The following is a 10,470-nucleotide window of genomic DNA, read 5'->3' as shown; positions in this document are numbered from 1 at the left end:
ATTGATAACTTAGTGGAACTCAGATGGTGCAGAGTTAATGCACAAGATGGAATTGACACAGGTGTGTAGTGCTTGTTGATTTGCACTGAGTGTGCAAGCACGTCAAATGGCACACAGTGGCTATGCAGAATGGGGAGCTGGAAGGAGAATGGTGGCAAGAGGCTGGTAACCTGCCCACTGTGTTCAGAGTGGCTCTTACACAGGGTGTGCGCAACGAGACTCTGAGCAGCATACCAGGGTGTGAGAAACGCATCTGACACTAAGTCCTGAAATGCTGAGAAGGATGTGCTGGAGTGCGCACTGGATGGAGCAAGATGCAGATTGGTTGTTAAATTGCGCGTGGTGTGTAAAAGGTGACTGTGAATGACAAACAACGGGTGTGCAAAGTGTGAGGGTGAGTGAAGAATGAGGCATTGGCTTTTGGATTACACACAGTAACTGTGCAAGGAGTGATTAAATGGCAGTAGGTGTGCAAATAGAAGTTGGTTGGTACAGGATGTGTGCAGAGGGTGGTCATTGAGTAACCCGGGGAGTGTGCAGAGTAGGTTTAGTCAGTGTGCCAAACCAGTGGTTCTAAAACACTCATGGGAGTGTGCAGAGGGACAAAGAGCAAAACGAGGGGACAGGTGTGGACGCTGGGTGGGGCAGGGGAGTGCCCCAAGTGCAGTCACTGGATTGTCCACAACTTGCAAGATGCTGCCAAGTGTCCAAGTAGGGATATACGAAGTGGGCACTGGAGGGCAGTAGCTGCTGAGTTCCAGTGGACAAGCGTGGAGTGGTTTCTTTGGTTGTTTATGTGCCCAAGCGGCCAGGCCAGTGCCATTTGCCCAAACGCCAGTGTAGATGTTGCAGTGAAGGTGTTTCTTACATGAGATTAACATTTAAACCAATCCAATGAGGAAAGCAGATAACCCTCCATAATGTGGGCAGGCCTCCTGCAGTCAGCTGAGGCCTTAACAGCAAGGACCATGGTTTATGAAGCCATTCCACCTCCTGACTGTGACAGAGAAACCCTGTCCAGCCTTCTGACCCAAGACCGCAAGACCTCTTCCCTGGGTCTCCAGCTTGCCCTGCAGACTTCACACTCAGCAGCCCCATCACCTCTCCACACGTCAGGTGGTTCCATGGAGAACAATACCGTGACTGAGTGACACATAGATGTGGAGAATGGATGGTACAAATATGCATGCAGGTTAAAATATACAAGTGTGTACTGTTTGCTTGGCAGAGATGTGCAAGGTTTGGGAGTCAGGTGGGAGAATGGTGTGCAGTGGTCGTTAAATCAGTTTGCAAAGTGACCCTGGATGGCAAACAGTAGGTCTGCAACCAGTGCAAGGTGGGTGGTGCAGAATGGGTGTGTGAGGTGTGGATGAGGCCAAGGCTCCAGCTGGCCTGGGTTGGACCCTGGGCAGGGCCCTCACTGCTGGGAGTTGCAGGGGTGGTCCTGGAGTCTCGGGGAAAGGCAATGCTGCGGCAAGCATTGTGCCCCAGGGCTTTCTCTGCCTTGCCACTAACGGCCAGCAGGACCCAAGAGTCCCGAGTGCAGTGCCTGCAGTGCCTGGGGCACTGACTAATGACATCTCTGGCTCAGAACCTTGCTAGGGGGCCGCAGGCAAGTGGAAGAAAGGAGGGCTCTAGCATAGGATAGACACAGGCCCTGCAAATTGGGGCTGCCTTGGGCACCAGTGTTTCTACCCTACAGTCTGCTCCAGTGACAGACGTATGGACTTGGCAAGGGTGTGGTGCTACTACAGAGGGGCCAGCAAGACAAGCAACTGCCCTGTGCTGCCATGCATGGGGAGCCCATTGCCTTGGTGCTGGTCTGTTGAGGGAAGGCCGGGGGGCACCAGGAAAGCCCAGCCACGTGCCACCCCCACTCCTGAGTTGCCAGCATACTCCCAGCCTCCTTGCCACAGGTCTGAGTTACCAACAACTCCCCACCCATCCCTCACTGGATCCAAGTCCCCAGTCCTGCTGGGCCTCACAAGGACAAGGATCCTGGACTCTCTGGATAGGTACTGAGGTCCTGGGATGCCAACAGGACGGTACCATACCCTTAAGTGCAGAAACCGAACCTGGGAGGCCAAGACAACAGGTTCAGCAGGAAGGTGACGTGTTCAGGCCACGCAGGAGGATGGAGCTTTATTTCTGGAAGGGACCCTGGAGCAGCATGAATGCCTTCCACACCAGGATGTGTCACCAATCCTCATGACAGGCATTAAAGAGATGCGGTGGCAGCCACAACCTCCTCTAGCTGCTGCAGGAGGTCCTTTGGCTGGGGTGAGAACACACTGGTGTCTAGTCTCTGGAAGTCGGGGTGGGCCACCACGGACGCCAGCACCTCAGCAATCCGGCCGATGTCAAAAGTGGCCTGCTGGGGGCCCAGTCCAGCACCCTCAATGTCCTCCCCCTCACCAGGACCTGTCTCCTTCTCTAGGAGGAGGAGCCTCCTTTCAGCAATGACCTTGAGGAAATGGTAAAATTCTTTTAAATTGATCCCGGAGCAGGACTTCATGATGACCTAGGCCAGAAAGGAGCGGCCAGTGAGTCACTGCTCACTAGCAGCTCCAGGCAAGTTTCTGCTGACTGTGGACAGAGTCCCAGCTGCAAAGAACCCCAAGCCATGGCCCAGTCCTTGAGCACGGAGACCGACACCCAGGGGCCAGTCAATGATGGATGGGTCTCAGCCCTGCAACCTGGAAGCCCGTGATCTGCCTCAGCCCCAGACTGACCCTCACAGGCAGGCCTGGTGACCACCCCATCTCCTCCCCCCACTGCAACCCTGTCCCTGGTGAGCTCCCCACCCCCGTGGCCCTCTCCTATCCTGGTGGACAGCCCACCTGGCAGTGGTGGTGCCAGTCAGGCATTGTGTCCTTCCACTCGCTGACCTCCTGCTGCACGGCTCGGAGCTCCTGTTGCAGGAAATGCCACATGTTGGCCAGATTACAGCTGTTGACCCAGTTGTGGTTGATGGAAATAGTATCCTCCTGGAAGGGGCAAGTGGTAGGCTGTCCCCACAAGCCCACAGCAGGCACTGTCCCCTCCCACGTCCTGAGGTCCTTCCAGCCCTCCTTCGTTTGGAAGGGCTGCTCCCACCTCCCCGTGGATGCCAGGAGGGGAGAGGGAGCCAGGGCTGAGATCCTGAGTCCGTAGCTAACCCAGAGCGGGCTCCCCGAGGGCCCAGGACAACCCCATTCTTTGAGGACCAGGAAAGCTATTGTGGGAGGGAGGGAATGGGGGCTGGAGGTCCTTGGCAGTGCTGTGTGCGGGAGCCAACACACAGCACCAGGCCCACCATGGCTTGTCTTGTCCCACACCCAGGCTCTCCCAAAGGGGCGACCTGCCCATTGTTCAGTGAGGAGGGGCGGGCACAGCCCTCTCTGTAGGGAGCATGAACGAAGGCAGGCTGAGGGACAGTCGGAAGGGGGTCAGGACCAGCCTGGTGGAGCCCCATGTTGTGTCTCCCTGCCTGCCTGGGCTACGTTGCTGGCACATGGGGTGGAGAGGGCCCACCCTACCAGATTGTGGACTTGGTGGTGCCACCCGCTGGGTACAAACACCATCTCGCCTGCCTCCTGCGTGACCTCCAGCGGTCGACTGCAGTGCTGGCAGCTGTCAAGGAGTGTGGGAGCAGTCACGTCATAGGGCAGGCCGCCATGGCAGTCCCGCAAAGCTTCTTCTTGTCCTGGTGGGAAGAAGAGCCACTTTTTCCTCCCGCAGATGTTGACAGACCAGCTGAAGGAGTGGAAGATGTCAGCATGGAACGGCGACCTGTGCAAGAGCCCCTGTTGGTGCCTCGTGGCCTGGGCATGGGCTTTGGCTCTTGCAAGTGGGCTAGCCATGCACAGGCCTGAGGTCCCCAGTTCTAGCACCTGCCTTAGAGCCACAGGGGTGAGCCAGATACCCCTCCCCAGAATAGCAACAGGAGGTGCTCAGATTCTGGGCCGAGCCACAGAGTAAAAAGAGGAAGTGGGCTTGGAAATGCCAGACCTGGCAGCCAGCTCCATGGCCTGGCCAAGGAGACTCTCCCAGAGGCGACACAGTTAGAAGAGTGGCCGCGGACAGGGTGCAGGAGGGTGGGTGGGGCAGACGCACGGTTACCAGGTGCCAGTGGGCCCCATGTAGATGAAGCGGTAGTCGTCCACATCCAGGTAGTCCCAGTACTCGTTGAGCCAGTCGGACGAGAAGTACACGGGCAGGGTGAACACACCCTCAGCAGAGGAGTCCCTTCAGAGAGCACACGGCATGAGGATGCTGCCACTGCCACGCACCTATGTTCAACTTGGTCACCAACATGAGGTACCTGAGCTGCCTTCTAGAGACAGCACCAAGAGACAGGCTGAGTGAGGCCACCTCAGACCACCTAGCCCTAGTCTGTCACCAGATGACCATAGTCCCCAGTGACCCCAGCTGAGCTCGCCCAAATGACTGAACCAGTCACAGCAGATGAAATGGCTGTGGGGTGCCGTAACAGGGCCCCTCGGCACCAGTTCCAGGATTTCAGACTCTGTCTGAGTTGGGTTCTAAAAGCATCATCTCAATCACACTGGTTTTCTGAAACTGTGGGCCACTTTGGCGTTTTCACCCACACCAGTGACCTCGACTCTGTCTGGTGGATGCAAAGCCACAGGCCCAGGCACAAGGATGGTCATGAAGACCAAGGTCCTTTTCACCCCCAACCTCTCAAACCCCCCTGGGGCCCCACAACCCAAGCATGGGCTCCCAGAGGAACATATTAAACCAGCCCAAGGGAGAATGACAGGTTGGAACAAGTTTCCGGGCTCACTCACATGGCAAGCTCGGTCAGAGGCCATGACAGTGGGGAGCCCAGCAGCACCCAACCACTTGTACTTCCCTAAATGCCATGTCTTTGTGCGCTCGGCCTCCTGCTTACTCATCCAACCCTGCTCAGACGGCACCTCCCTGTGGCAACCACTGCCTGCCTGACCAAGGCTTGCTCTTCTCTTCTCATTTTAGAGTTGCTGGGGAAATACAGGACACTCAGTCAAAACCAAATTTGAAATAAACAATGAACAAGTTTGTAGCACAAGTATGTCCCATGCAATCAATACTTGGGATATACTTACACCAAAAAACCCACTCGTTGCTTATCTGAAGCCCAAATCCACAGTGCATGAGCATCGGGGCCTGTGACCAGTGTCTGGCCACTCCTGATCCACTGGCTACATAGCCAGCTCTGTGCTGAGTACGAAGGGTTGTGATGGAAGCACCAAGGACATGCTGTGGGTGCTGTGGGGAGTGGGGGTGCTGGTGCTGGTGTGGCTCGTGCACTCTAGCATTGTCCATGGAATCACATGAGCCTGAGTTCTAGTCTCACTTTACCTTTCTAAGCCTTAGTTTCCACATCAGCAAAACAAGAATTCCATTGTTCACTCATTTATCCAACATTAAGTGAGCACCTATGTGCCAGCTGGTGGGAGTTGGACTAGAATGGTCTCTGCTGGTAAAAGGCATGCCCCAGGTGGGGGAAACGGACACAAAATCTGAGAACCACCTCTGAGGGTGGGCACGACAGTGAGAGTGAGATGTTTCCAGAGTAGCACTGTTTGAGCTCCCCAGGTAGGGGTGTGCAGCAGGTAGGGACAGACCGAGAAAGTTCTCCTTAAAGGATTGGTGTTGCTCAGCAGTGATGGAGATTTTAGGCAGGTGGGACACAGGCCTGCTGAAAAGGGCATTTGGACTTTAGCAGCTAGCCAGGAGACTGGCAGCAGAACAGGCTGGACCTGGAGAAGTAGGGTTGGGAAGGGAGACTGGTCACAGGGGCATTTGAGAGGTGGGGCGAAGGCCAAGTGCTGCCAGTTGGATGGGAGTGGATGCTTCTGCTCTGGGCACATGTGACAAAGACGTGGTAACTACAGCCCATCTGTACCTCCACCAGGCCCATGTTCCCCACAGCAGCCAACCTCGTGCAGGAGCCATGAGAATGCCCACACTGCAGCAAACAGCCAGAGTTTTGATATGGATTAGAATTCCTGAGTGGGTAAAGACGAGATCCTCTACGTGCAGTCAGGGCTCACTCAGGTCTGGACAAAGCAGTGCCACACCAGTGCCCACGCCTTTACCTGCACAGGTGCCAGTCTTTGAGGTAGAGACAGCCCCGGGGAGAGGAGTAGTCCTGCTGGATGAACTCTTTCCAGTAACTGATGTAGTCTCTGAGAGGCATGTGTTCTTTAGGGTTCGAGTTGTATTCCTGGACCCCGCAGTTTGCAACAGGTACAACCACATCTCCTGAAACGGAGGGATCAGGCACAGAGTTTTCTGGAAGTCCTCCAGCTTGCCCATCCTCTCTGACCCTGACCACCCTCCAATTCATTGCTACACCATCTCCACACGAATTCTGTGGACCCATTCACGCCCAGCCTCCCCCAAACCCTCAGTGGCTCCTCTCATTTATGCCCTCTGTAGTCTGACCTAAGGGAATTTAGCAAGACGACAGTCAGAGGAGCCTGCCTAAGTCCTGTGCTCGCGCTCGCTAGTGTCCTTGCTCGAGTCCTGGCGCTCAGTCCTTACCATAATTCTGAAGAAGATAATCAAAGTCGGGCTTCCCGCTGGGTGTCACCCAGTGCCTCCTGCTTCCCCAACCCTCGGTGAAGGCGCTGGAGAAAACACAGGGTACATTGGGGAGCAGGTAACCCTTGAAGAAGTCGGTGTAGGAAAAGGAGTCTGGCTTCTCGATAAAGTCTACATGGTCCGGGGTCGAGAAGGCCCTGCTGGGGAGACGTCCCCGTTGGCCTCGGAAGTGGCTCTCTGCGAACATGCGCGTCTCCCTGTCCATCCGGGCGAGGCTCCGCGTCCATGGGGTGCGGGGCTGCCAGGGACCGAGGGAGTACCGGGGGCAGAGGAGCTGTCCCGGGGTCGGGAGAGGGGCGGGGCTCTGCTGGGGGATGGAGGGACTTCCGGGGGTCGGGAGAGAAGGGGGGCTCTGCCGAGAACGGAGGGGCAGCCGGGGCGAGGAGGTTGCCGAGGGATCGGCAGTGCCAAGTGCCGCGACCACGCGAAGAGCTGGAGCCGGAACTGGGCCCCGGGACTCTCACTGCCTGACACTTTAACCTGGGAGGTGAAAAGGAAATACTTTCAAAAACTACTTCCGGCGCAGACGCTGTGGGCATCTTCAGCTCACAGCCTCCGCGCCGGCCAGAGCGAAACCGCGAGGCACACGCATTCAAGCGCGGTCGCCGGGACACAGACTGGGAACCAAGAAGCCGCAGACGGAGTTCCTCCCGGAGCCCAAACCACAAAGCGCCGGGCCCTGAGCGCATGCGCTCAATACGCGGCCCGCACCCGGCGCAGGCGCAAGCGCCGGAGCGGCATTCTGTACATCCGACCTGATTCTGGGCCCACACAACGTCTGGGATTGTCGAACAGCGTCCGCCCCGAGTCTTGGCGTCTTCGCTCCTCAAGACCCTGGAAAGCGTCGTCCCTAGTCAGCGGCTGGGCCTGCGCCCCAGTGAGGACCCCTCCATTCCATTGCCCCAGGACCTGGGGTAGGTGGTGGGTTGTGCGCAGGAAGGACCAGAAATGGTGAAAGGTGGGGGAGGGGAGGACTAGGAGGAAAATGAGTTTGGGAGAGTCCAAGGTTCAGGTGGAGAGGGACCTAAGGTGGGAGAAAGGGTCAGAAGGGCCAAAGGTGGGCTACTGGGGGATGGTGGGCGGCTAAGGAGAAGATTGGGGACCTGGAGAGGGCCTAGGCGGATGGTGGGGACCTGGAGATCATGGTGGGTGCCTGGGGTGATGGTGGGGACCTGAAGGGGGTGGTGGAGGATTAGGAAGGCCTGAAATGAGGGTGTGGGGATCAAGGGTGTGGATTTGAGCCTGCGTACACCGTAGGCGTAAAACAGGACGTCTGAGTGGGAACGTGGTGAGGGTGACAGGTCATGGTCTCAGCATATTAGAGAAGTCAGTGTCCTGCCCTCGCAAACCTACCAACATCAACATGAAAAGAAAGAAACCAGACTCGTTACTGTGTGAATTTGGCAGATTACATACATGTATGTAGGGAGTTGACAAGAAAGTGCAGAGTTGGGCAGAACTGCACACGTCACACCCACAGAAAAGCAGAAGAGCAAGTAAGACCTTTCTCATCTCCTGAAGGGAAAGACAGATGTGACTGTGTAGTCTGTGCCTGGGAGAGACCCCTGACCCGGTCCTGGAGGTTTGAGTTTACAGCTCAGTTGCTGTGGTGCTGCCCCAGAAGGAGAACAGGGAGGATCACAAGTGGTAAAAGGTGGGGGAAGGGAGGACTAGGAGGAAAGTGGGCTTGGGAGAGTCTGAGGTCCAGGTGGAGAGGGATCTAAGGTGGGAGTAGAGAACAACAGCGAGATGAGATGGGATGGGATGGGAGTGGGAGTTGTTTGTGGCAAGTGGAGCAACCAGAGGTATTACATGACCTGTGTTCCATCTGCTCCTTTGCCTGTGTGGTCAAGGTGTGGCATTGTTCACTGGGCCAGCGTAGGGTGGAAAGTGAGAACACACAGGGAAGGCAAGATGGAGAAGCATAGTCACCCAGAATTCCATCTAGAGATGAGCACGTTTTACTTTTTTATGTAGAGTTCTCCTTCCAGGCATGCATTCATTCATTCGCATCCCTCCCTCGACACACACAGTTGTGGTGAGTGCAGATCACGGGAGGGGGCGGGGGGGGTGGGTAGAGGGAAAAGTGTGGAAAGCAAAGTGTTCATAATCATCTAAAGATTTGGGAAATACGGGTCAAAGTTTACCCCATGGGAGACATGAAATTCAGGTGGGTATTGCCTGGGAGGAATCCAGCTCCTGAAGTTGTGTGGTTGAGAGTAAATTTCCTAAGAAAGGGGATGCTTTAGGCCAGCAAGTCCACATCCATATGCTCCCTAAGATTGTCACTCAGGGTGGGAGATAGGATCTCCTTTCTTGAGCACTGGCTGGTGCACGCATTTGTGCTGTTTGCCCAGTCCACATGGTGGCCCTCTGGCTTTGGCAGCATCACCACCACTGAACACACAGGGCTCTGACAGAAGAGTGAGAGCAGGGCTGTGTTCCTCGAAGGCCACTAGGCGGCAGCCTTGGCATCACCTGAAAGCCATGAGAATGTACATTGCTGGGCCCCACCCAGACCTCCTGTGTCACAACCTGGGGCGGGGACTGCTCAAAGCCTAGTCACTTCCCAGTGACCCAACCCTCAGAGGGCCAAAGAAAAAACAGCAGAGGGGAGTTTAAAAATCAGCACTTTGTAGGAAATGCAGTGGGAATTACGTAAAATCCTAGTTGTCTGCTCTGAGAAGTTAGGACGACAGTGCACACCCTGTGAATAGGCTATGTTGTTGAAACACCCCAAACAGCATGTTTGAACCTCCCAGGTCGAAAGTGGGCGCCTCTGAGGAGCAGGAGGTGAAGGTAATGGAAAAGGCTGGCCATGGCGCCTCGGTACACTGCTCCCACTGTTCTCACTCTAAGCCTGCTTATGGTCAGGAGTTACTGGAAGGTGTGTAAAATGTTGCTGCTTCTGTCACTCTGGAAATTAACTAAAAATAGGTGTTTACTTGATACTGAGCCTCACTGCAGGTACAGGTCTGATACACGGACTGAAAGAGATCCATTATATCGATTGCCGTGCATTGGAAGTGTGGTCCAGTGCTTGGGAGCATCACTCTGGGGATGTCCCAGACACCCTTGGGGTTCCCTTGCTGTGACCCCTCCCCCTTCAGCTCTGTTTGCAGGGTCCACGCAGGCCTGTAAGTCTTTCACTGGGAGGTCTGGGTTCCACATAACAGCAGGTGAGGACCAAGTAAGGACTCCAGAACTCAGCATAGATCAGAGAACTGGGTCAACATGTGGCAGGAAGAAAATGGCCCACATGGACAGTTGATGCTTCCATTTGTGACTTGGGGACCACTCAGCAGATATTTCCCGAGTGCCTGGAATGTGCCGGCATTGTGCACAAGGTACCCTCCACGTGGTAGTTACTTCTCCAGTGTGTAGACCAAGTTGGTCCACATGTAAGCACATTCACAGGCTTGTTGGAGTGGTGACCACAGGTTTCTTCTGTTGCTTTTCCCTGATATTAGTCAAACCTGAGTACTTTCTCATTTTTCTTACATGCAGTAGTATTTGGGTTCTCCTAGTTCTTCTTTCCTTTTTCTTTTCTCCCGTTTTGAATTTTAGTACATTTTAGAGCTGATGTTGTCCGTAGGTCTTTTAGTTATTTTAACGGTGAATAAACAGGCTCAGCAGGTGAAGTAACTTTTCCACAGTCATAAAGTTTGTGGCGGCTGGGGTTGGAAGGACAGTGTACTCCCTCAGAGGCTGCAGTGCCAGGCTCAGTAATTCTATGGGTATTTGTGCATAGGTTCCCCCCAGGGCTCGGGCATGGTAGCTCGGCTCAGCCGATTGTTAAAATTCAATTTCCACTCTAAACCCACCTCTCAAATACTGGGCAGTGGTGACAAGGTCTGCCTGTGTGTGTGTGTGTGTGTG

At 55.1% G+C, this 10,470-nt stretch overlaps 2 protein-coding genes across 5 annotated transcripts in view; one reads left to right on the top strand and one right to left on the bottom strand.

The window, feature by feature from the left end:
• Positions 1-2,127: 2,127 nt before the first annotated feature.
• JMJD4 (jumonji domain containing 4) lies at positions 2,128-7,056 on the bottom strand. Of its 2 annotated transcripts, none has more exons than XM_019661413.1 (6): positions 6,532-7,056; positions 6,084-6,249; positions 4,102-4,227; positions 3,519-3,735; positions 2,841-2,987; positions 2,128-2,521 (listed from the first exon to the last, which is right to left on the bottom strand). In XM_019661413.1, exons 1-6 carry the CDS (start codon positions 6,794-6,796, stop codon positions 2,219-2,221), a joined length of 1,224 nt encoding a protein of 407 aa, XP_019516958.1. In that variant the 5' UTR covers positions 6,797-7,056; the 3' UTR covers positions 2,128-2,218. The 2 variants fall into 2 exon arrangements, with proteins under 2 accessions (XP_019516958.1, XP_019516957.1); XM_019661412.1 differs by having other exon boundaries at positions 3,519-3,771; positions 6,532-7,053.
• Positions 7,057-7,165: 109 nt separating this feature from the next.
• The window catches only part of SNAP47 (synaptosome associated protein 47), a 69,399-nt gene continuing 66,094 nt past the window's right edge, over positions 7,166-10,470 (top strand). For 2 of the 3 annotated variants that reach the window (XM_019661410.1, XM_019661409.1), the window contains exon 1: positions 7,177-7,505. The gene's annotated coding sequence lies outside the window, so the exon portion shown is untranslated. Of the gene's footprint in view, positions 7,506-10,470 lie in introns of all 3 variants that reach the window. The other variant, XM_019661411.1, reaches the window with a different exon arrangement.

The sequence above is a fragment of the Hipposideros armiger genome, unplaced genomic scaffold (genome assembly GCF_001890085.2).
Source record: "Hipposideros armiger isolate ML-2016 unplaced genomic scaffold, ASM189008v1 scaffold_347, whole genome shotgun sequence".
Classification (NCBI taxonomy): domain Eukaryota; kingdom Metazoa; phylum Chordata; class Mammalia; order Chiroptera; family Hipposideridae; genus Hipposideros; species Hipposideros armiger.
This window is presented reverse-complemented; position numbering and strand designations above follow the sequence as displayed.